A 27,154-nucleotide genomic window follows, 5' to 3' on the forward strand; every position below is an offset into this window, starting at 1 on the left:
AGCATCCAGCAAACGGGAGAGGCAGGATTTGAACAGAGGTTATTAAATATCCCAAGCAATACATGTTCAGTGTGTTCCGTAAATGTTAACGATATTAAAAGTACACTGCCTGGATGTGAATTTTATTAATATACTCAGAAGTTTCCCACAATCAAATGGAAAACATTTTACAGAAAATGCTCAACATCTGGCGTATTTGGAATTCTTAAATATTGTATAAATTTTATTGGTGCCTTAGCGAGACTACTGTATAACTATGGGTACGGGCAATAGAATATCTAAGGGGGGGGGGTGAAATGACTCAATAGAGCTGTGTGTTTTGAACGATAGTTTGCCAATGATAACGCATTCCCTTAACAGGAGCAAATTTGTAAGCATTCAGCAAATGAAGTCCTGTTTCCTTTGTGTTGATAACAATTAAAATAGAGTTTTGAAAAACAAAACGGTAGTGGTCATGGGCATCATATCGCCACATTGTTGGCTATTTAGCAAACCTACGGATTACATTAATCTGGGGAGACACTTAGTCCATTTCCACAAAGACATGACATTGGATTTCAGCAAAACTTGTGTTCCACCGGCATCACTTTTGCCATTAGGAATGCACTGCTGCCTCACTCCCACTTACACCGCAGACTATATCCGCTCCTGGCCCTCTGTCCGTCTGCACCACTCCCCTGAGCTTAGCTTTCCAGTTTGCTTCAAGCCTTCATTCCCAAGTCATATCCCGGATCTTGCCTTGCCCAAGCCAGTACTGGGCTTCCAGAGATGGCTGTCCCCAAGGCACACTGCTCTTTCCTGAGACTCCCTTTGTATTTGTCCCCACTGTCTTGGACTTTCTGACAATGACAGTGTTCAGGACTTTGGCCAACAGCACCTTCTCGGGGGAGGTGTTTGTAGCTTATGCTCCGCCCCATGGCACTCCCTATCACTTGTGGATGTTTGCCAATGACACTGTCCATCATCAGGTATAACTCCTCATAGGTCCATTTTCCTAGGTTATTAGTGGTTAGTCTGAAGGAGTTCTGGGGGTCTGCTTTATTTCCCCTTAGGTATCCGTCGTGCATCGGAGGGTACAGAGTCCCGTCCATTTTTCTGGAGCTCATGTTGTGATCCTGAACAACTCTGAATAGTTGTTTATTTTATAGGGGATAAAAAGCTGACTCAACATGTCAACGCCATCAGGGAAATGACACCCATGGTTATGTGTTGGCTTTCTCTAAAATAATTTAAGAATGCATCCAAACCCTACCATCCTCACCAACAACTCGATTTGGTTTTCTTGCCTTCCTACCTTGCTTGCTGATGGCAGAGTCTCGGATGCAAGTCTTCTACTTCTGAAACACTGGTCTCGCTCATTTGCATTCTGCTCCATTTTAAACTGGAGACATCCCGTGCAGAACCTTCATAAGATTGCATGTGTGCATTTCTCCAAGAGAACTGCGAGTACGGGTGTCCCTGTCACAATGATTTACATTCCAACCAAGCAAACCTGATCCGTTGATGGATGGATGGATGGATATTTCCCGTCCCTTATTTTATGATATGTAGACATGCAGATAATCGTGTATCATGAGTTCTTATATCTAGAAAACCATCCTTAGTCATTATTAACATTTATTGGGATTCATGTTCTTTTCTCTCTCTCTCATTTTCCTGCACCCGAGATGAATCCTTCTGCCTCATGTGGCCCTTGGTTAGGATTAGAGTCAGTTGCTCTAGTCACTCCTGGTGGTTATCAGGCACATGTGCATTTGTCTCCCAGTTGTGGTTGACTTCCGAATTTCCCAAATTTCTGTGACATGCTGTAGGCCTTTACCTTGCCAAAACCCCTCCTTCTCTAAGCTTCAGCTCATCAAACAACAGGCAGCAGCCAGTCTCTCTTTAAACTTGAACATGAAATTCTGGCTACTTTGCATGGTGGACTTCAGATGCTGTTTACAAGGTTGAAGGCACACCAGCCTTTATACATTTACTTTAAACTCTATAATTTACAGAGCTATCTCTCACGTGTCGCTGTGGTATCAAAAATAAGCTGTCAGACTTTCTTCTCTGAGAAGGTACAGTGGGTCTGTGATAAAAGTGTGATGGTGATAAACCCAGGGGTAGTGAGGTTCTTTTACTGGTGATCTTCCTCAATGGTTCACAGCCAGGGTTCAGCAAGCATCGTTCTGATGAGACTTGTACTTGTCATTGGAGAAGGTCTATCAGCTTGAAGCCTTTAAATACTTCATAAACCAGAAAACTCCAAAATAAACATTTTCTAGTCTTTCAGAACGAAAAGCAGAGAACACACCTGCCAGAACCGGAAATTCTATGTTTGCTCTCTACACAGGTCAGGGGCGAGAGCGTTTCTGCCCAGGTCTAGAGCTCAGTACTCAGGAGGGAAGAGTGCTGGTGGAAGACAGAAAACCCTATACACCTGAAGGAAGTGGGAACAGTGCTGTGGTCTGTGGAAACAGAAATCAAGATCCCGAAGGAAAATGTGGATGGATTGTTACATGGAAAACCACTTGTTACATATATATATATATATATATATATATATATATATATATATATATATATATATATATATATATATATATATATATATATATATATATGAAATGAACAAACAAGTTTGCTTTCGATGTAAGGTAGCCTATCTCCCAAAAGCAAAGGCACTCATTGATAGCTACTGTTGAGTCATGACTCATAACCAACATTAAGGGGATATTTGTATGACATCCAAACTCAGCAGTACAGTTTGGTCTTACTTGCGACTCATGCATTCCTTCCACAGCAGGGTCAATACTTACAGTGAATTCAGGGAGCGAAGCCCTTGGAAAGCATCTGGTGCGAGCTCCGAGATCTGATTATTGCTCAGATCGCTATGATGAGAAATAGAGTTAGGTTAAATTAGATAGACATATGGTGAGATTTACTGCAAGACAAAGCCATTTATGGCTTTCATGTGCTTGGTTTTAGCTCTCCAGACCTGCATACGATTTGCAACATTAAAAATATATATATCAACAACAAAAAGCCCTCTGATTTTTAATCTATTCTTGATTCAAAGTCCATTGCCATTGAGTCAATTCCGATTCATAGCCACCCTCTGGGACAGAGTAGAACTAGCTGCCACTATTGTTTTCTGAGGCTGTATATCTTTTTGAAATCGGAAAGCCTCATCTTTTTACTACAGAGCACCTGGTATGTTCGAACTGCTGACCTCAAGGTTGACAGCCCAACAAGGAACATATTACACCACCTTGGCTCCTTATTTTGAACAATTTCTCTAGAAGACTGTTAAACATGCCATGCCAGAACTTGGGACATAAGTCATGTAAGAATCAGACGACATAATATGTCAATTACATACACTCACCATCACATAAATGCATTAAACAACAGAAGAAATAGCACAGAAGTTTAAAAAAACAACATTTTAGTCATTTCATTGAGAGATTGTTATGGAACTAGCAAACAGACAGGCAAATTACTTATGGCTTCAGCTGTCAAACACTTCCATAATCATACTGAGATGGTGTTCTCTAGATAATTACAACACATGTACTTTTGTTAAGTGACATCTATTCCAGATGATTGCTCACTCACATTCTTCTGAGCTTTTTATACGGCGAGAAAGCTCCTGGAGGGATGACCTTGATGGAGTTCTGCTCCAAACGTCTGCAAAGAGAAAATGAACATTCAGTCTGTCAGTGGAACCGTGAGCGCTCTATAATGCTCCATTCAAAACCCGAGTTCCAGATGAGAACAAAGCTGACGATCACTGTAGCGGGTTACACGTGGGGCTGCTCACGACCGGCTCAGCGGTCGGAACCCACTGGCCCTCCTTGGAAGGAAAACGAGGCTGACGGCTCGAGGGAAGAGTTCCGGCCTCCAGAACCCTGTGAGTCAGAGCTGATAGGATCACGGAGTGTTTGGGTTTTGCTTGTTTAATTTTGAAGGCTAAAAACCCATTACCCTGAAGGGTGCTGTCATCTACCTGTGAAGCAAGACTGATGTTAAAATGACTCTTTGAAAATAATAAAAATGTTCCCATTTCGAATTTATTACCTAAAAATGTCCCAAACCAGCTGTCATCCAGTTGACAGGACCCCCAAACTGCTTGTCACATCTTTCTCCTGAGGAGTAGCTGGCAAATCACTGACCTGTCCGAAGTCTGGTTTTACAGATCCATTAGGATTAAGTTTGGATTTCGCATGAATGTGAAAACAGTTGGAAGCGAGTAAGTCAGTGGCATGTTTTAATAATCTAAATGTACATAAGAAAAGTGAATATAAGAATCTAAGTAACAAGGAAATTACTGTGTATACCCGAGTATAAGCTGACTCAAATATCAGCCTAGGCACCTAATTTTACCACAAAAACTTCATGAAAAATGTGCTGGAAAACTAGGCGGACACACGAGTATATACCGTACTATTGGATATTAAATTTTATAAACCTCTCCATTTCCCTGTATGGCAAGAGCATAATAGGTTAAAATGTTAACCGTTACTCTCACAATAGTAATTTTTGAGGCTTCTTATGAAGCAAAATCTTAAATTCAAAACCCATATGTGCTGGAGGCACCTTCAGTAAAACTGGCTGGGCTCTACGTGATTATTTTTGCTGCAGAAACAATGCAGCAATGTGTATTCAACTGGCATTCTTATGATTTCGTAAAACCATAGTATTGGAAATAGCTTTGAGTCATGATGTGTATTCTCTGGATCTGCTGCTTTGGAAAGATAAGGTTTCACTGAACTAGTTATTCAAGAAGGAGCCCTGCCAGCACACGCAGTTAAGCATTGGGCTGATAAATGCAAGGTCATCAGTTCAAATCCATCAGCTACTTTGTTGGCTAAAGATGAGACCATCTCCTCCCATAGAGATTTACAAGCCAGGGAGCAAATTCAACCTGTCCTATAGGGTCTCCGTGAGTCAGAACTGACGGAATGGCAGATTGAATTATTAAAGAAAGTGCACAATGGTTAAAATGCTCTGTTGTTATCAAAATATTGGCAGTTCAAATCCACCAGGTACTTCCTGGGTGAAAGAGGTCCTGATCTACTGCTAGAAAGATTTATAGCCTAATTGTGAAGCTATAATGTCACTATGGTCAGAATAGATTCATCAGTAGTGAGTTTATTCTTTTTTAGTTTTAATGATTAAAGCCACGTAGAAGTAGATGTCATCCCATCTTCTAGTAAATTCTTTAATCCTCAAAAATGTTGTCTTTCAGCTTTATTGCTACTCATAAAGACACTGACTCCTAGGAAGCACCTATGTCCCAGGCTTACTGGCTTCTGTTCTTGTGAGCTTCACCAAGGGGAGACTCTGGAGAGCTTCGAGGGTAGGAAGAGAGAAGAGGCTTGGGTACTTCTTCCCGATGCACAGTGGGTTACGAAACAGGCTGACAAGTGCTGGGTCAGCAGTTCAAACCTACCAGCTGCTCCACAGGAGAAAGATGAGGCTTTCTATCACGATCTTCATCAGCAAGGGCTTCAATTTCTTCTCACTTTCAGCAAGCAAAGCTGTATCATCTGCATATCTCAGGTTGTTGATAAATCTTCCTCCAATTCTGAGGTGACACTCTTCTTCCTAGAAGGCAGCTTCTCTCATGATCTGCTCAGCTTATGGACTGAATAAGTATCGTGAGCAAGTAAACAAAACCTCGATGAATGCTTTTCCTGATTTTAAACAAGCCAGTATTCCCTTGTTCTGTTTGCACAACTGCCTCTTGATCCGTGTACAAGCTCCTCATGAATACAATGAAGTGTTCTGGGATTCCCATTCTCCTTAAGGTGACCCACAGTTTATGATGGTCACACAGTCAACTGCCATTGCACAGTTAATGCGACACAACTAAACATCTCTCTGGTATTCTAGTCTTGGAGTCAAGATCCACCTGACCGATATCAGCAGTGTTGTCCCTTGTTCCGCATCAAATTTTGAATCTGGACTGAACTTCTGGCCATTCTCTATCAATGTATTGCTGCAAGAGTGGTTGGGTTATTTTAAGCAAAATTTTACTTGTGTCAGATATCAATAGTTTGAGAATTCTGTTGGGTCACCTTTCTTTTGAATGGGCACAAACAGGAATCTCTTCCAGTCAGTTGGCCAGGTAACTGTCTTCCAAACATCCTGGCCGAGAGGAGAGAGTGCTGCTTCCGCTCTCTGACACATTTCAATGAGTATTCCACCAATTCCTGGAGACGTGCTTTTGGCTTATGCATCCGGTACCATTTGAACTCGTTTCAAGACCATTGGTTCTTGTTCGCAAATTTCCTCCTGAAACAGTGGCCAGTTGACTACTTCTTTTTGGTACAATGACTGGATGTATTGTTTCCATCTTCTCTTGATGCTTCCTGCATCATTCAATATTTTGCCTCTAGAATCTTTCAAAAGATTCCATGTGTATTCTGAGCAAATAAGCCAAGAAGCTGCACTATATGGAAACTGCCACACCAGATTTGGAGGAAGGCTATATAGTAGCCTTTGATACGCAGAAGAAGCAACCTTGCTGGCTTAGACTGGAGAGGGCTCCAGACACTTAGTGCTGAAGATCAAAGACTACAGCCTTCAATGTGGATTACAACTCAACGTGAAGACAATAAAAACAGTCACATTTGGACCGATAAAGAACATCATGAAAAATGGGTGAACGATTGATATTCTCAGGGATTTTATACTTGGATCCACAATCAATGCTCATGGGGAGTAGCAGTCATGAAATCATATTGTAATATGTTAAAATTAATATATATGAAAATGAGCCAAAGAGAGAATATCTGACTAGTTAGATGATGTTCCTTGAATCTAAGCCAGGGGACACCGTTTCAATGCATAGAGATATTGTTGAAAGTTAGACCACACTAATTATCATAAAACAGGGCATCATGCTCGGTAAAGTGGAAGAATCGCTGACAAAGAAGAAGGTCCTCAACAAGATGGTTTGGCTCAGCATCTGCGACAATGGGCTCAACATAAGGACAGTTTTAAGGATGGAGAAGGATCCGGGAGCAGGCGGTGGTGCTTCATTCAATTGTCTAAAGGGTCACTATGCGTCAGAACTGACTCAATGGCAGCTAATGACAACACAGAGGAGAGAAAAAATAAACAGACTTATCAACTATATTTCTTTTACGAGTAATGTAAACCTAGTTGAAATAATTGCATTCCACAAATGTTATGAAATTACTCTAAGGCAGACAGAATTTCATTCCTTTGTTCAATCATCCTAAAAACATTTACTGTGCATATAAATGAGAGAAAAATCTCAGTGAACTGGACTGAAACAGCAGTCACAGCAGTGGATCCAACATCGTGAGGATGGCCCAGGGCAATGGATCATTCTACCAGACAAAGGGACCCACCGGTCAGAACTGGCCGATGGCAACTGACAACAACAACAACATACAAGACAGTGTTATCGGATGGGAATGCATGATGATCTAAAGCAAGAAGTCCTCATAGTTTTTATTGACAAAATGTTCAATGGGGCAATGAGACTTCAGGATAGTTTATTGTATACATGGTTCATTGCATTAAAACCCGTGAAATTTCCTGTGGTACCTTATAAATATGGCCACACGAATTCTATCGTTTAATATAAGTGAAGAGTTTTTTGGGAAATGTTATAACTTCTTTATGTATCTCAGAATTTGGGATACATCTGAGATTTCTTATGACACTGAGATAAAATGTTCTTAAAACCCTTTTTATGCTAGTGCTAACAAGTCTAAATAAAACTTCATAAAATCAGAAATGCTATGGGATACATTTTAAGAAAATGCATATGATGAGAAATACACCAGGTTTTGGTTTTTAAAATGATCTTGGAGGAAGACAGGGCTTTCTCCTCGCCACTGAGACAGTCTCACAAACTTCCATGGGCAGTTCTACCCTGTCCCACAGGGTCGCCCTGAGTCAGCATCGACTCAGTGGCAGTGAGTTTGGTTTGGTTGTTGTTTAACTATTTCCAATCACATTTTAGAAGTTGCAAATAGGAAAGTATTTCCCATACGGCTTGACTCAGCAGTTAAATGGTTTTAATAACACTCTCATGGCAGTCCATTAAGGCAAAATGTAGTAATCGCGTCTTTTATTCACAGAGGCATCTTTTTAAGCAGGGCTATGGCATATCACGGACTGATGACAAACGGTAAATTTTAAAACATGTCATTTTATCTACTATGGTGGACAAACAATAGGCTATCGATGGTGTCTGAAATCATGTAGGTCTTCGAGATAAAGGGTTTTCTTTTCATTTCATGAATTTTAGAACATGTTTGATATACTAAAAACACCTAATAATTGAAGTTATATCCCTCTATTTAAAAATTGGAAATGTATTTTTCTTAACCATATTTTAATGAGAGAAAAGATCAGTGTACATATTAAGACACAGGAAAAAAGCAAATAAAACATATACTTTCTAGCTTTGCCCTGCTCTAATCTTCAGCTTTAGTCAAACAGAATCTGCAGAATTTCACAGTGTGCGAATTTGTCGCCATTGTTCCATGAAGGATCTAATTAAAAACATTTCGGGTTACAAAAGCAGATAGCGTAATGACCAAGATAAAAGCCACTATAAATAAGAGCTTTCTATCGGTCAGTCCTTCATAGAAAATTCAATATTTTGAGTTTCAAAGTAAAAATAGATTTAGAAAGTGAACTCGGGAGATAATGCTAAAAACCACACAAGGCCAGGAAGCCCTTTTTAAAATGGATGTCAAAGGAGCCATTAGCTTTCTCTTCACAGAATTTATGCGAACACTTACAAAATATTTCATCGCTGTTTGTATACATATTTATATCGACATACAAGGCAAAGGCTGAGCCGACCTCTTCCAAAGACGAGGGCAACGTTAGCCACCAGCTCAGCCAGATGAGCAAAGGAATCGAGTTTCGTCATTGCTTCAGGCACACTCATTCAAAGGTGTGCCGAACCTCACGAACCTGGCCCTTCCTCATTTCTGGAACACCAGTCATTTCCATTTCACAGAGACCAGGCAGCAACTCTGCCCACTCCTCTCCCAGGGCTCACCATCTTTACCACGTTTCAGCCCACTCTTGTCGCCACAGTGTGAATTCACCTTGCTGAGAGTCTTCCTCTTTTTCACTGCCGCTCCACTGTACGGAGTGCGATGTCCTTCTCCAGAGAATGGTCTCCCCTGATAATATGTCCAAAGTAATGGAGATCAAGTCTCACCATCCTTCCTTCTAAGGAGCATTCATCCAATACTGCTAAGATAGATTTGATCACTCTTCTGGAAATCTATGGTATATTCAATTTAAAATCGGCATCATGAATTCCACAACTGACAGGCGTCAAGCCTTTCTGACGCTTCCTCCTTCCTTGTCCAGTTTTCACATGCCATAAGAAGTGGGTGGGCATACCCTCACCTGGGTCATGTTAGTGCCCAAAGTGATATCTCCATTTTCTAAGACTTTGGAGAGGTCTTTCAGAGAAGATTTCCCCAGAAAAAAATGTCTTTTGATTTTTGGACTGATGCGTCCACAAGGATGGATTGTAGATTCAAGTAAAATGAAATTCTCTCTTCATTTATTTTGACTTTGCTAATGGTTCGAGTTGTAGGTGTTTTCATGTTCTTTACTTTGGGGTGTAACCCTCGGTGAAGGCTGCAGAGGTTCCTCTTCATCAGTAAGAGCCTAAAGTCTCCTTTGCTTTCAGTCAGCAGGACTGAGTCATCTGCATATCAAAGCCTGTTAATAGCCTTCTCCCCGTGCAGCTGCCACTTCTGTAACTAGTCCATCAAGTTGTTTGCTCACTTTACAGGCTGAAGAAGCCAGGTAAAACAACACACCTCCCGCGTATCCCTTTCTTGCTTCTAAACCATCCTGTGTCCCCTGGAACTGCCTCTGGTCTGTACTCCCTATGAGCACAATGAAACATTTTGGAGTTATTTATGCTGCTCTCTGATTTCCGTAACATTCTATCTGACGTCAGCAACAGTATCTCTTGATTAAGATCCTCTTCTGCATTGGGCTTGACTTCTTGGCAGTTCCCTCTAGATGTCCTGTTGCAATCCTTTCTGAATCATCTTTGGCAACATTTGACTTGCTTTTTATATGAATGGTCCTGTTTTATATTTTCTTGGGTCATCTTTGGAAGGGGCACACATTGGATGGATCTCGTTCCACCAGTTGACCAGGCAGGTGTCTTCCAAATTCCTCGGCAAGGTTGAGTGGGAGAGCTGAGCTTTGCAGCGGGTAGGTGAAGCACATAGGCTGGTATTCTATCAATTAATTCCTGGAGCATGATTTTATTTTTCTCCCATTAGAGTCCTCTCCTATGGAAACTTAGGTCTTGAATTATGTTTCTTCAGGATTTTTGTCTATTTGTTTGTTTTTGGGTTTTTTTATCTGTTGATAAGCTGAGTGTGCGCTTCCCTTTCAGGAGTCTACGTCCAGGTCTGTGTCCATTTCACTGTGCTTGTTCTGTATTATTGGTATTTCAAATGGAAGAAAGACAAGGGACTTCTATCGGGAACCTCACTGTTTATATACGTGTGGACTGAAAAGCTTTCAAGGAGGCATAACGTTGAGCCCACTGACTTCAAAACGCTTTCCTTTCAGCACAGATGGCCTGTATAGAATATAGTTTATAGTAGTTACCAATGGTCAGACCTCCCATCACGAGAGAATACAATACACCATCTTAACTGGGAAAATTAAGAACTCTGAGTATCTCTGAAGACACTTAGAAACTATGAAACAATATTCCCTTATTCTAATAAAAATTTCAGCTAACTAGATTTCAATTCATAATAATAAAAATGATTTTTAAGAATGAAAAATAATGTGTCAAACTAAACAAATTATTTAAAAGCAAAAGAGGCATATATACAGGGATAAAAATGTGTAATTATCAAGCATGTAAGACTTAGGGTCAAGGCATCTTTTATTTTAGTCCCCATCAGCCACGGATCAGATCTGTGGGTCTTTAAAATTTACCTTTTTATTCTCCTTTGTCTCTGCATTCTTTTTGGAAAAATGGGAGAAATAAAGCCTACAGTAAACATTTTGGTAAACATTACATGAGAAGAAGTAAAAAAAAATAGAATTTGTTTTCCCTTGATTGCCTGTGCATGTAAAATATATATATATATTTCTGTGTCTACACATGTACACACATTCACTGACTCTTTATGGGGTAGAACCTTGCCCTGCATCCCCACTCCCACCGCCATTGTCCCACAGGAGGCTTATTTTTTTTAAGTTTGTGCATAAATGGAATGCAATGATAATGAAAATTTCCCACAAAATTTTGGGCGCACATGTGTATATACACAAACGCCCATGTAATTGCGGCGAGGGGCTATCCGGTTAATTCTGACCAACAGCAAATCTTAGAGTCCAACAGAAGGATGTGCTGTTGGGTCCTGCATCATCCTCTCCGTCAGTGTCAGGTGTCATCCCGTTGTGGCACTCCGTGGGTCACGGTCTTCCCCTTTTGCTGACCCTCCCCTATGCCTCGGGAACTGCTCTCTCTTAATCACAGGTCCAAAGGACCTAAAACAACAAAGTCTTCCCATCCTAAGGACCAGTCTGCTTTTATTTCCTCCAAGATAGATTTGTATATGCCATTATGTAACAATGTCGAAGGAAAATGTTAGGTCCAATAGTTTACTGATGGATTAGCCAAGTTACTAGATAGATCTTTCAACTCCCATAAAGAGTTGCAGTCTCAGAAACCCAAGGGGAAGGTCTGCTTTATCCTATAGGGTCACTATGGGTCTGAATCAACTGCATAGCTGTGAGTTTGGCTGTAAATCAGCGACAGTCAATAGATACCGTTCTACAGGGGTCCCTGGGTGGTGTAAATGGTTACGTGCTCCGTGCTCTGTTGCTACTCAACAAGCTGGTGATTAGAACCCAGAGCAAGACACCTGGGTTAAAGAGTCCCGGAGCTCCGCCTCCAAAGGTTTTCGCCACCATAACCCAAAGGAGGGCAGTTCTCATGTGACACAGGTGGCGTCATCCTGAGTCAGAACTCATGTCCTGGCAACTGTTTTGCTATTAAAAAATACATTTTTATACTACATAAATACATTCAGCATTTATTTCCTAAAGTGTGGAATATATAGGTCCATTTGTAAATCAGGTTTTTACACAATTAGCAGTCGAGTGTGGTTGATACTTTGATGAGTGAATATTACACCTGGGCATTCCTCCATCATTCTCAACCAGCCAGAGAAAGATATAATTCATTGGCACTTCTAAGATCTACGTTATTAAAAATAGAGCCTTTTCTCCCATCTGAAAACGGTCTTCAAAGTGAGCAAAAAGTTTTCACAATGCGCACGGAAGGATGCGCCGAGACTGATTGTGCCTATAACATCCAGCCCAGACGCTGATTATGCACCACAATAAAACAGACAGTTCCTTGCATTTCCCCATCTGCTCTGAACGTAAATGCCGAAAACAGCTGCTAGAGAAGAGAACGGAGATTTAAGGTGACAATTTCTCAGGGCAGCCACTGCATTCTCCTCCGAGGCAATACTGACCCAGGATTTGGAGAGTAAGACGTAGTGACAGGCCTTTTACATTCGAGATTCTCTTGCCTATTACATAATGAGTGGACAGCAGAGCGTCTCAAGCTGACTCCAGAGTTGAGGGGGTGGGGGTGGGGGGTAGGGAGGGAAATTGCTCAGCACCTCCTTTCTGGCAATTAAAAACTCTCGTATCAAAACTGTTAGTCAGCAACCCCCGGCAGGCAATGAAAACATTTTCACTACAGCCCATAAAAGGATACTCTATCTACTTTGGGAGTCCCTCTGGACCATTCCAAGGAGACCCTAGTGGCATAGCAGTTACCCAATGGGCTGCAAACTGCAAGGCCAGCAGTTTGAAACCGCCAGCCACTCTGCAGGAGAAAGATGAGGCTTTCTACCCCCCTAAAAGAGATAGTCACAGAAACCCACAGGGGGAGTTCTACTCTGCCCTGTGGGGTAACTATGAATTGGAATCGACTAAGCTGGCTGGCAGTGAGTTTGGGGTTGGTCGAGGGACCCTGCTAGGGACAGTCTGCTCCACAGGAACTATTTTATATTTTTCTGAAATGTGCTATCTCGCTTTAGCCATAAAAACCATGTCCCTTAAATCCTTTACTTATCCCTGTACCTAAAATGACCCTAGATATTTTAGACTATTAGATTATCCCTGTTTTGTAATTGCAATTTTCAGAATGTTGCCAGTTGGATATATTTAATACACTGCATGAACCCTGGCCTCCCGGAAGGCATACTTTGTATCAGGTGAGTGAATTTTGCTCTAGGATGGTGTCCACACCAACTTGAGATGACATGTTCCCAAAATGTTCTGTTTGCTTAGACTTATTCTATTTATCTGATGACAATTACGGATATACACCCCCAGCCTAACCCCCCCGAGTATAAGCTCCACTGACATATTTATGGAAGCAACAGTTGCTTTTCCATTTAGTCTAAATTGTTAAAGCAAGACGAAAAAAATGTGTTTGCGCATTTGTATTCATATCGGCTTCATGTTTTAGAGACGAACATCCTGAATTAGCATGAACATTTCCATGGTTGTAGTCGCACGGACACACTTTAAAAGCCAAGATACACTCCATGTACACTGAGTGTACTATGAATTAGAATTAGAGGGGAAAGAATTCCCCACCAGGTTTGCATATGTGCCTCACTGATTGCAGCGGGACATAAAGGAGATGGATAATTTCAATAAGGCTGAGTTTTATATATAATGTTATTTAACAATCCCAGAAAGCGAAAAGCACTTGCACGTTCTGCTGCCTTGCTTGGGCACTCAGGATGAGTCATGTACTCAGCTAAAGCCCCACGTTGCTAATCATGTTAGCCATGACAATATTGCCTAAAGTGCAAATGACAACTCCCTTCATTCTAAGGAGGAATGACCCTTCACCGATGACCCGGATGTCTTCATTGTCATGCTAGTGCCTGCACACGTCTTATTGGACATGGGTTCGGTCTTCCTCTCCTTCCAGTAGCCATTTCAAGCAGCAACCTCATCAACATCGGGACTAGTACAACCTCCCGTCTCATGAGCTACACTGTGATGATGCTTCTACTTTCTGACTGGCCCCTTGCACCTCCTCTAATGTCCTCCTGCTGCTTTGTCAGCGGGCGCCTTTCCTGCAAACCACAGTCCTCTCTGGGTTGCTGACCTTTCTTAATCAGATTTGGAGTCGACGTTGACTCCTCCTGGCTACTGTAGAGAGTGGACACTGCTTGATATTTTTTGACATCTGTTACCAGGTCTTTTCTTCAAACGAGCCGCTGGAAGGACTCAAACTTCAGAACTTTTGGTTAGCAACACAGAGAGTCAACCATTGACACCACCCAGGGGATCTACACATGCTATTCTGTTACCTGGAAACCTCCCTTGTATCCTGTTGCCCAGGGAACTCTGATGGCACCTTGGTTTAGTCTTCACCTGTAACCAAAAGGTCAGTGGTTCAAACCCACCGTCATCTCTGTGAAAGGGATGACATTCTACTCCCATACAGATAATTGCTTTGGAAACCGTACGAGGCAGTCCTACTGTGTCCTATAAGATCTTCTGATGCAGAATTTACTTGATGGCAATGGACCATTTGAGGCAGTCCTTCTGTGTCCTATAGGATCTTCTGATGCAGAATTTACTTGATGGCAATGGACCATTCTTCAAGAGCTGGCCTCCATTTGATGCAGCGATCTTTGAAATTCTTAATTCCCCCACTCACTGTCATGGAGACCCTGCAGGACAGGACAGAACTGCCCTTGCGGATTGGTAAGACTGTAAGTCTTTATGGCAGTATAAATCCTCATCTATCCCCTGCAGGGTGGCTGGTGGGCTTGAACTGCTAACCTTATGGTTAGCAGCCCAGTTTATAGTCCACTGAGCTACCAGGGCTTCTTTAATTGTCTTAGGCACACACTATTCTCTTACCTTTTCTGAAATTTTGCAGCGGTCCTTTTCTCTGCCTAGAAATGCCCCCATTGCTCTGCCTATAAAACATCCTCTCCTCCCTGAAGAATCGTTTCTCCCAGGCGGAAGGAGGTATTTCTTGAGCAAGTGCCACGCCCATCCCTTTGTTATTAGTTGACAGGTAGTTTTACAACTGTTGGGTAAAGTTTCAGTTACCTACACTGTAAGCTTTATGAAGGCTAGCACCAGACCCTTTAGTGCCTATCAAAATTTTAAGTATGTGGTACGTGAAAGAGTGCCACCTCTCCACAGCTCCCTCCGTTCCAGTGATGCGCATCAGCCTTGGCTGTTTCCAAGAAATCAGTGGAGATTTGGAGTTACCACTTTAATTCCTGCCCTTGGGATCTGAATCTGTCATTTCCTCCCACGTATTCATAATAGTGCCATAAGCATGTTGACCCTCTAACATAACTAATATGACTGATGTTCGCTTTAGTCTTCTATGGTTTTTCTCTTAGGAAAGCCACAGATGCTTTCGGCTTACATGGTCATACAACAATTCAACGAAATAAGAAAAGATGAAATGTGAATGTATATGTCATGGTGGAACTGGGTTTTCCAAATATATGTCCAAGTTGGCTAGGTCACGATTCTCAGTAGCTTGGCAGGTATGCAATGATGTCATCATCCCCCGGATGTATTTGACGTAATCGGGACTTAGGGTGGGATGCATTGCCTTTTCTCAAGTCATGACCCTGATCTGACAGAGTTTCTGATGGCTCTGAAACCCACTGGGGTGTCGCTGCATCACCTTTATAAGAGATGAGAGGAGAGATAAGCAGGCAGGGGGTGGTGGACTCAGTATCACCAAGAAAGAAAAGCTAAGAGCAGAGCATGCCCCTTGGACACAAGGGCCCTGAGCCGAGAACCTCCTAAACTCATGAGAAGATTGATGCTCAAACCCATGGGAATCTCCGAAGGAGATCAGACCCACAGATTCTGAAAAAGACAGGGGTTTCTCCCCAGAGCTGATATTGAAACCATTACCCTGGAGCCGATGCCCTGAATTTGTGCTTCTAGCTTCCTAAACCATGAAAGAATAGATGTCTCATTGTTAAGAAAAATCCATTTCTGAAAGTCCTGTTATAGCTGTCCTGGATGACTAAAAGTATACATGAGTGTATACATATACATTTTGTCTGTTTAGAACAGTGGTTCTCCACCTCCTAATGCTGCAGCTCTTTAACACAGTTCCTCATGTTGTGGTGATCCCCAACCATGAAATTATTGTCATTACTACTTCATAACTGTCATTTTGCTACTGTTAGGAATAGTAATGTAAATATCTGATATGCAGGATATATTTACATTGTTACAAATTGAACATAATTAAAGAATAGTGATGAATCACAAAAATAATATGTAATTTTATATTGTGATATATTTATTTCTAGTGACAAATACATGAAATTTTGTCTTAAAGCATGGTGTAGCATAGGTAACAGTCTTCACTGCCGGGTACATGTAGGTGGGCGTATCTGCATGTGGACGGACCCATCTGGAGACGGATAGAGGAGCGGTGTCTAGGTTCCTAAGACCATCGAAAATATGTGTTTTCCAATGGTCTTAGGCGACCTCTGTGAAAGGGTTGTTCGACCCCTAAAGGGGTCGTGACCCACAGGTTGAGAACGGCTGATTTAGAACAGCATATGTTATAACATATGTCAACATACATGTATAAGCCTTTGGAGAGATTCACTTACTCACTACCACCCTGTTGATTTCAACTCACAAAGACCTGATAGGACAGGGTGGAACTGCCCTTGTGGGTTTCAGAGATTGCAACTCTTAAGTACAAACAATTACTTGGGAAGAAATGGATATTTTCTTATTATGAACAAATAGTCTCAATAAAAATAGTTTTTCTACGGAATGGATATGTAGCTTTGGAAAGACAATTATTCTACAGTTTCATTCCATAGCCATTAGAGATTAGTCAAGATATGCATATAAATTTGACAACGGTGTCAAAATAAAGAGGAAAGCGCTCCAGTGGTTATTAATGAGTCCTTAATGGTCTGGGCAAGCACAGGTATAGTTGAATCAAGTAATTCCTCTGATCCAATTGTCGTCCATAATTATAATCAGCAGAGCTACTGAAATTGCTCTCTGGATTCTAGTAATTCCGCTTGCAGCAAACTGAATTAATGGGATCTGCCTATTTATCCCAAGGTAGTACATTGAGATCTCTATTTCGTATACTGAACAGAGACTAAACCCTCCGCGTTCTCTGCAATAGGATGGGTGGATTACGGATTTTTCTAGGACCCTAAATGCGGAAAAATCACGATAGGGCCATATCCTAAAATACTATCCATAAACCTGAGGAAATTGGAATGAGCTATACATTTTTCATTAAAATATTCTTACGGTGTTCTGACTACTCATCTTATAAAAACAAAACAATACAAAATAAAAAAACAAATAAAAACAAGTCTCTGACATGTTAGCTATTTTTTCCAAACATAAGCATACTTGCACAAAATCAGAACTCAAATAATATTGACTTTACACATTGATAATGATTGTAGTTTGATGCTGAGGTTATCTATTAGGGGCATTTAAAGGGAAAAATTATAGTATTTTTCTAAAATATACTAAACCCTAATTTTTAAAAGAGACTCAGAGAATAATTTTGCAGTTCTGCTTTTGTGAGTTTCTCTGAGCCAGATTTGAGAATATGGATGTTTACTTTTCTATGCCAGAGTGATAGCATTACCTTCCAAACCCATGTCATATGAAAATAACAAGATTATTTTTCCGCAGCACAAAGAATTCAAAAGATTTCTGTTCACTTTTGGAACCGGTATAGTTTTCTGTATTTTTTTATTCACTGGATCTTAAAACAAGTAATATAAAAATATTTTGCAATTTTTTTTAGTCATAAGGAGTTAACTATAAGTTTTTTTAAGTGCTATCCCACAAATGGGAGAAAGATGGGGCTGTCTATTCCCATACGGGTTACAGGCTAAGAACAGGGGCAGTTCCGCCCTGTCCTGTAGGGTTGCAGCGAATCAGCATCCACTGGATGGCAGTGAATAGAACACACGCCACATGTTTCCATGACGCAGGATGCATTGAGAGTGTAGCCACAGTAGCTCCCCTGAGGAACACACAAACATACAACACCTGTGGAATGGGAAGCCACCTGGCTTTTCCTGTTAGTGGTGGGTCTTTCTCCCACAAAGCCCTGGGTGAGTTCCAACTGCCAATCTCTTGTTTAACAACTCAGTGCTTTCAGTGAATTCTGAGACTACATTGTGATTGATATACGCAGTAAGACTATACAACACTGTATTATGCTAACAAGCTTTCTTAACTTCCAGAAGCCTCCTCCTTCATCATCCATATGAGATTGCCCTCCAGTACTCACTGAATGGTTTTTGCGTTCCATTACAGAAAAAAAGCAAGCCCTTGGAGAAAGATGCTTAAGATTTATTTGTAAGATAATTAAGTTACTGGCTGTATCTAAGAAGGAGGGAATCTATCAGATTCCTGTTGGATCGAAGGAGAACAGACAAAAAGGAACCCCAAGACACCTGGAACCCAGGGCCGTCAGGGAAGCAGGGTACACTACTGAATTCTGAGTCTTCTCGTTATATCATAGTCCCACGCCTCCATACATTCAACTCACTTAACTTTTCTTTCACTTATTTGTATGTGTGTGTGTATGTGTGCTTAAGAAACATCAAATTGCCATTCTGTGTCTCCAGGGTATAAAAAGAGGCTCCTACAGGTTTTATTTATTCATATTGTTTAATACAGCTATATCCTTTCTGACATACATCTGCCCTCAAGGATTGAACAATTTAAAATTAGCCATTAATTCAATAAATATTTATTACTCACTTACTACGAGGCACTAAGAAGCCCTGGTGGTATAGTGGTTACGCGTTCGGCTGCAATCTACATGGTTGGCAGTTGGAGACCAACAGCAACTCTGAGGGAGAAAGATTGGGCTTTCTATTGCTGTAAACAGTTACAGTTACAGTTAAATGACCACACGGGGGTCATTATGAGTCAGCACTGACTGGATGTCAGTGAGAGTATAGGGCACTGGTGGTGTAGTGAGTAAAACATTAGGCTGCAATGCACAAGGTCAGCAGTTCAAATACACTGTTCTTTCTGTGGAAGAAAAACGTAGCTTTCTGTCCCTGTATAGAATTGCAGCATTGGAAACCCAAAGGGATAGTTGTACTCTGTCTGATAGGGTTGCTATGAATTTGTGGTAGTTACATAATATGTTGTCAATTTGAGAGAGACGTAAGAGTGAAGGAGTAGAGTCTAGTCTGCCAATCAGGTCATAGCCAATGAGGTCTTTGGGTGGGCACTGCCATCTCTTGAGGATTCTGGAAACTTCTGTATTCTCTTTGGAGGTGGGAGACACACACCCTTCTCTCTCTGCTCACTCCCTGGGAGACACTGCAGCTGACAAGACACATGGAACTATGCTAGTGCCCTGAGCTGGAGGAAAACTTGGAGACTTCTGCCAGCGCTGAGATGCTTCCACTGCCACTGGATCCACAGGACTTCCCACCCACTGGCCTGTGATTTTCCTGCGTTTGGCGTCATTGCATGTGTTTCATGCAGACTTTATAGACTGGTATTGGACATCTGGGCTAATACCAGACTTATGGACTTGATCTGGACTGGGCTGGGATGTTTTCTCAATATCCAATTGATCTTGTAGATAAAGCCCTTTCTTAAAAACATGAGTGTATAAATTTTTTTCTCTAATCTACCCAGATTAACACAACATTGGAATCGATTCAATGGCAGTGAGGTGTTTTTTTTTTTTAATCTTCTGTGGCCCAAATACTAGACTTTTTTGAGATGAGTTAAAAACAACTGACTCCTATTATATTTAATTTCTGTAAATATCCCCATCACAAGCCAATGAGATAATCAATGACACAATCTATGTATAGCACACAGCATTTACAAAACCAGAAAATCTCACTGCCATAAAGTTGCTTGTGACTCAACATCGCAGGACATGACAGAAATGGCCCTGTGGGTTTCTGAGACTCATAGGAGGTAAATGTTAGACTCTGGCTATCCTTGTTCTGCCAATTTATGCCCATTCCAATTTAAAGGAATATTCATTTCCCTTCTTATGGAATATTTTACACAAATACAATCAATAACTGGAAGCACAAAGCAGAATGGACGAGTCATACGTTATCATCAATGTCTACCGAAACCTTCTAGTCATTGGAATTTCACTAGCAACATGTCCAACCACATAGTAGGAAGTAAAGTCAACTCTAGAACTCAAAGAGTAATAACTTGTAAAAACTATACCACTGATAATTTACAGTTACAATTTAGATTAAAAAACAAATAATGTGGTGAAGTTTATAATCTTCTGTTTATCATGTATTAACACCTGGAATCTATAAAGATAACAAAGGTATAGTTTTCCTTCTACAGTTTATGAATATTACTGATGCTTATTATGCTAGTGAAAATAAAAGAGTAATAAAAGAAACGAGTTATTACAATAGAAAATTATGTTACCACAATAAGTGGTAATGCTTTCTTTGGAATTGAAGACGAGTATGATTTACTGCCAGATGCTCTCCTTATAGTGCTGATAACATAATAATAAGATAATTCCACACAGAGTTTCCCATATGGTTAAATCTCTATTTATAAATTTACTTTATTTTAACTTTACCTGATATACCACCATCCCAATACTGGGAAACCCAATGGAACTCATTATGTGGTATTACTTTTAAGCCACTAAATTCCACCACTATTATAACAAATCTATAGAGCATAAAGACTGGAAAAGCTTTATGGTAAAAAGTCAAACAGACTACATTAGAGGGACCACCTTACATATCTCATCTTGTTTCCTCTCTGTTATGTCGAGAGTACTCATGTCTCTTGTCAACCCAACCAGCTTTCTGTTCTCTGCTTAGTCTCCAGATTTGCTCAATCTCCTCCTCTTCCAGAGAGATCTTCTTTCTACAGTTATCACGTATCCCCGACCAACACTCTGAACTCATTCTTTTATCTGATGTTCTAATGATTGCAGTTTTCTGCACTGTCAAATTAATCCCTGCCTATCCTTTGCAGCAGCAGTTCTCAACCTGTGGGTCGCGACCCCTTTGGGGGGCCACCTAAGACCATCGGAAAACACATATTTATGATGGTTTTAGGAACCGAGACACCACTCTTCTGTCGGTCTCCAGCAGGTTTGCCCACAGACAGATACGCCCACACATGAGTACTCGGGAGGGAAGACTGTTGCCCACGCTACATGACAAATTTTCATTTATTTGTCATGAGAAATAATTATTTCACAATACATAAGTATACATTGTTTTAGTGATGAATCACTATGCTTTAATTATGTTTCATTTGTAACAATGAAAATACATCCTGCAAATTAGATATTTACATTACAATTCACTACAGTAACAAAATTACAGTTATAAAGTAGCAACAACAATAGTTTTATGGTTGGGGGTAAAGAGTCCCAGCATTAGGAAGGTTGAGAACCACTGCTTTATAAATAGCAACTCTTTTTTTAACCCTCACTAGGCCAAACTCTTTATTGTGCTCCACAATAGTTTTCTCCAGTATTCATCACAAATGTATTTCCTTGACCCTTTGAAAAATGACTTCCTCATCGATCACTCTAGGAAAATCAGATCCTTCAAGAGCACTATGTTGGTCAAATGGGAAGGCCTTTTCTCTGACTTGAGCGGCAAGCAGCCACAGGGTGCCATTCATCCCATGCTTCTGTGCTGTGATGCTGCAGGACCTGCCTCGCTGGTTTCCATTGGCTACTTGATAGCGTCAAGGCTCAACTTTGTGTTTGTTGATTGCGTGAACTACTTCAAAACCATTGTCTCCTGTCCTTCACTTGCTCCAAATTCATTCTAGTCTGTATTACACTAGTCCCTGTGATGGGCTATGCATTGAGCGGCTGACCTTTAGGTAATTTCATCAAACCCATCAGTGGCTCTGTGAGAGGAAGAAGAGGCTGTCTTCTCTCATAAAGAGTTAAAGCCTTGGAAACCCAAAGGGGCAGTTCTATCTTGTCCTGTGGGGTCACGATGAGTCAGAATGGACGCGATGGCAGTGGGTTTGGGGGTTCTATGTGGCTCACTGGCCTTGACCTCTTCTTTCCCAGTGGTAGTCTTCTAGGTTTCTCAGGTGAAGTGGTGTCGGCAGCTTCCTCCAGGCTGCCATCATCTCAGGCTCATCCCTCTTTCTTCCTCCCTTCGTACATCAAATGCCAACTCGGTTGTTTCTACTTCTGTACTCTTTAGACATCTGTTCCCACATCTCCATTCTATTGTTGCGTGCCTGACCATCACTGCTCTGTGATCGCTGCCCTGCTGTTTTTGTAAGGCGCCTTCCAGTAGGATCCCACCCATAGCGACCATCTGCTCACCAGAATGACGCGCCATCCGCTCCACAGCCATCCTCACAACGATTTTCCCATGGTTGAGCCCATGGTTGCAGCCACTATGCCAATCCAGCTCCTTTGGGGGTTTCCTCCCCTCTGGATCAATGTAAGGGTCTTCGACAAATCTATTTGTTCCACTTTGTTTGATGTTTATCACCATGTACAGGATTTTATAGTTATTTCCATGCATGGAAGATGTGCTAGTCACTCTTGAAAATTCATGGTGCCTTTCTATAGCATGGGAATCCCTGGGACATACAAATGGTCAACAAATGCTAAGCTGCTAGCTGAAAATGTGGATCTTTCGGTCCATCTAAGAGCAACAAGGATCAAAAGCTTGCCGATACATCATGGGGGGTGGCGGGAATCAGGTCTTGAAAATCCTACGGAGCACAGTTCACTCTGACACACACACATACGCACGTGCACACACTCACACAGGATCCCTATGGCTCAGAGTCAACTCGATGGCACTTGATTTGAATATTAAGAGAATGGTCATGCAAGTGCTTGTGCCAGGAAGGATTAACATGCTACAATGCTATTGGACAATTTCTACTAACCACTCCGTTACAACACTTTCCATCTTCTGACTAAACGCCTGGCATCTGAGGCTGCATCATGGGATGGAGTTCTTCTCTTTGGGCATCAGTCTGCAGGAAGTGTCAGTTTGAACCTGTGACTCCATTTTTCCTAACCTGCACCTGTGCTCCTGGTGCTTTCCTTTTGGGGAATCCCACTGCACTCACGTCAAACCATGCCGCTTCTCCTTTCAAGGTTCCACTGAATGAATAACAGTTTACAAAGATCCAAGGCAAAGTACGGCGCTTTGTATTAAAAGTGGCAAAAACATGTTTGGGCACATACACTAGTCCATGGCCTTGTCAGAGAGCTACAGATTCCGCTGTGTCTACTGAGGGCTGTTTCTTTAACCTGCCAAGCCCCAAGCGTGCTACTAAATCGGGAGTGTGCATTTTAAAACAATGTGAGCCAAGGCTACGATCATATAACACTATTTGGAGCCATCAAGGTGTTACAGAGACTGGTAAAAAGTGCCTAGCTTTTAAAAATCATGTAAAATCTCACCTTGTTTGTTTTGTTTTTGTCTGCTTGTGGCACAGTGGGCTACACACTGAGCCGCTAACCACAGGGACAGCAGTTTGAGCCCACCAGGTGCTCTGCAGGAGGAAGCTGAGGCTGTCTACTCTCATCAAGAGTAGCAGTCTCAGAAACCTGCAGGGGTAATTCTAGTCTGTCTTACAGAGTCCGTGTAGGTTGGCATCAACTCGATGGCAGACGGGTGTGTGTGTGTGTGTGTGTGTGTGTGTGTGTGTGTGTGTTTCCAAGAGGTAGGCCGATAAAAGGAGGCCTGGTGGAACAGGGGCATTAACCTAATAGTCACTGGTTCAAACCTACCGGTCACTCCACAGGAGAAAGATGAGGCTCTCATCTTCTCTGAAGATGGTTTGGAAAACATTTAGAGTGGTTTCATTTTGACCTACAGACTCTAAACGATAACCAATTTGAAGGCAATGACTTTGATGTAGGTCTGTCACAAAAACTTGGACATCTTTTTCATTTTCTGATGAAAACAACCAAACCTGTTCATTTAGTTACAATGCCGAATTGATTTTCAAAGCTATAATATGATGTACTGATGGTTAGCAGGGTTTTTTTCAGGGAATGGGTATGGAGGCACACCCTTTTCCTTAAGTATACTTCTCCAGAGGACAAAAGCATTCCATTTACGTCTTACCCGCCCTTGTTTTATCCACAGGACTTCTACTTGGGAAGGACAAAAAAAATGCACTGAGCAACTGCATACCAAATGCATCTGCAATCGTGTGCAAGAATCCTTTTCCATGGAGGGAAACACCAATGCAAATCATCTAAAGTGCTCGCTACGTGAAAGCTGCTGTACATCCGGAGGGCGAGATGCCCCTTCTTACCATTTCTAAGTGGGATCTGGTGGCACATAATGCGCTAAGCACTGGGGTGCTAGTCATTTCGCTGATTCAAATGCGCCAACGGCTCCCTGAAGAAAGACCATGCTCCCTGTTTCCATAAAGACTCACAGACTCAGAGCCCTACCGAGCAGTTCTGTTCTGTCCTGTGGGGTCACTATGAGTGGGGATCGCTTCAGTGACAAGGGGTTTTTGTCTTGATTTGATTTTTTATAAAGTCCCACATGTTAAAGCAAATCCGACTAGTCTTCTGAATTTTGGACATTGAATAAGGGAGATGGAAGAACAATCGATGCTTTTGAATGATGGTGCTGGTGAAGAATAGCGAAAGGACCACGGACTGCCAAAAGAATAAACAAACCGCTTTAGAAGCAGGCCCAGAATGCTCCTGAGAGGCAAGGATGCTGAGACTGGGCACACATACTCTGAACACATTGCCAGAACGGACCAGTCCCTGGAGAAGGCTATCATGCTTGGTAAGATAGAGGGGCAGTAAAAAGAGGAAGGTCATCAACATAATGGATTGACTGTGTTTGATATATGAAGGATGGCAAAGGACCAGGCAGTGTTTCCTTCAATTGTGCACAGGGTCACTATGAGCCAGAACTGATTTGATGTCACCCAACAACAACAACAACAACAACAAACAACATACTTATCTTTTAATGCTTGGCAAATGTGCCAACCCTTTGAACCAGTCCTTACTCACATTAAATCCTTCATCACGAACACCTTGATTTGCTTTTCCTATTGCTTTGAAGTCATTGTGAGGCTCTGAGCCTTTTCATGAATTAAACCAAATTTACAATTTTTGGTGTTGGTGAGCATGCAGCCTCTAAAGTAAAGCTGCATCAGACATGCCTGTACCTATGCCGCCTCACCTGCAAATTTAACCTAAAGACACACATAAGAAGGCATCTCACCTGTAACCCAGAGACTGCCTGTACACCAATTCCCATGAAGGCGTGAAACTGCATTTTAAAAGTTGAGCACTGGAGGAGGTGGAACGTGAGCTACTTCTCAGCTTTCAAGATGGATAATCTCAGCTAAGCCCTTCTTTCAGCTCCACCCCTCCAGGTCGGAAATGGACGACGACAGATCTGCTTCAGGACAAACATTCATTCAAGGCATAACTCTTCTTATTTCTCTAAAGTATCTTAAATACGTCCTTTCCAACAGAAGGGTAAATCTTATTTTTCCTTAAAATACAGTCTTTCAGATTCTACTTTTGCTTAAAAAAAATCATGGCCATTTTTAACAAGTATTTAATTACCCAGAATAAGAATCAACAGACTTCTCAAAAGGAACATTTGTCTATGCCAGTTGATCAGATCTGCCTTTGATACACCTAGGTGCTCTTATAGAATTCCATGGCTCCCAAGGGCAGTGGATGGAGAAGTGGGGAGAGGGTTAGGGGGTACGTAGTACATACATTTCTGTGATGGTCTCAGGCAGGTTTGTGGGGATCTCAGTGAGACCTTTCCCCCGACAGTCTACGATATTGTTGCTACAGGCGCAGGCCGCTGGGCAGTGGAGCACACTGCAGGACGGAGCCATGAAAGACTGGTGCCCTGCCAAGAAAACACACACAAAGAAGTGTCAATGTTAGGTGCCCTCTGCGATTTCCACAAGTGAGACACACACACACGTAGTGCAAGTACCACTGCACCCTGAAGAAATGACAGCCCCGATCATCAAGATGGACCTAGACATCTAAACACACTGTAGGAAACATGCATTGATTTACTGGAGGATCTACACTCAGATGAAGGAGATGAGATCTTTACCAATGGGTTAGAGAGATGGGTGATTCATAAAAAAGAGGTCAAGTTCAAATTCACATCTAAATGAAAATGCTGTTTACAACTATTCTGAGACACACACACACACGCATACACACACAACAGCTGTGTCAGACAGACTCATTTGTATGGCACTTCTAATAAACTTAAACTGAGCTGAGTAGCCGCTGCACTTGCAGGGCTCCATTTACATTGTGTTCAACACAGAAGCGACCATGGTAACATTCCATAGTGGTGCACACAACTACAGCTGTAATCAAGTAATCACGCACCAGTAAATGTGTGTGTGTGTGTGGGGGGGCAGATAATATTAAGTTTTATGGCTGGACAGGGTCAAAATTACTGCTTTCATTGAAGTTATTATTTTAATTTATGTCATGCCATACTGTAATTGTTAATCCATACGATTATGTTTGGGTTCAGCATAATTTAAAATTTGAGTGTGAGTGGTTATCTGCAGGTACATATGAACTATTCAGTATTAAGCGGGTAGGGTATTTTGAAATGTTTCCTGTTTGAACACAGCACCACAGAGAATTAGCAGAGCTGTCCCAAACAGCCGTCTATAGCAGCACGGTTATTAGGCCAAACCAAAACCAACCTCACTGCCATCGAGTCAATGCTGACTCACAGCGACCCTCTAGGACAGGCTGGAGCTGCCTCTGTGTTTCTGAGATTGTAAACTGTCCACGGGAGTAGAAGCTCTGTCTTTCTCCCTCGTAATGCCTGGAGGTTTTCAACTGCGGACCTCGCGGATTGCATCCCACCACATCAGCACGTGCCACCAGGATTTGGTTATTAGACAGGAGGCAGGGAAACCCCTCATTAACTAGAGAGAAAGGGCTAGAGTGATGAGGCCTCCCTGCAATGGTGTAGGTTCGGGGTCCCAGCACAGCCTGTAACAGCTCTGTGGGAGAAATAGCTGGAGGCTTGTTTTGGGGAGAGATTGTAGCCAAAAAAGCTTCTCAGGA

General features: G+C 41.8%; 1 protein-coding gene across 1 annotated transcript in view; it reads right to left on the bottom strand.

Moving 5' to 3' along the window:
• Window positions 1–27,154, bottom strand: part of SLIT2 (slit guidance ligand 2) — a 404,634-nt gene that overhangs the window by 114,915 nt on the left and 262,565 nt on the right. The window contains exons 9-11 of the mRNA XM_075544484.1: window positions 25,814–25,952; window positions 3,601–3,672; window positions 2,802–2,873 (exon numbers count right to left, since the gene is read on the bottom strand). Coding sequence (XP_075400599.1) covers window positions 2,802–2,873; window positions 3,601–3,672; window positions 25,814–25,952 — 283 coding nt within the window. The remainder of the gene's footprint in view (window positions 1–2,801; window positions 2,874–3,600; window positions 3,673–25,813; window positions 25,953–27,154) is intronic.

Source organism: Tenrec ecaudatus, chromosome 3 (genome assembly GCF_050624435.1).
Source record: "Tenrec ecaudatus isolate mTenEca1 chromosome 3, mTenEca1.hap1, whole genome shotgun sequence".
Taxonomy (NCBI): Eukaryota; Metazoa; Chordata; class Mammalia; order Afrosoricida; family Tenrecidae; genus Tenrec; species Tenrec ecaudatus.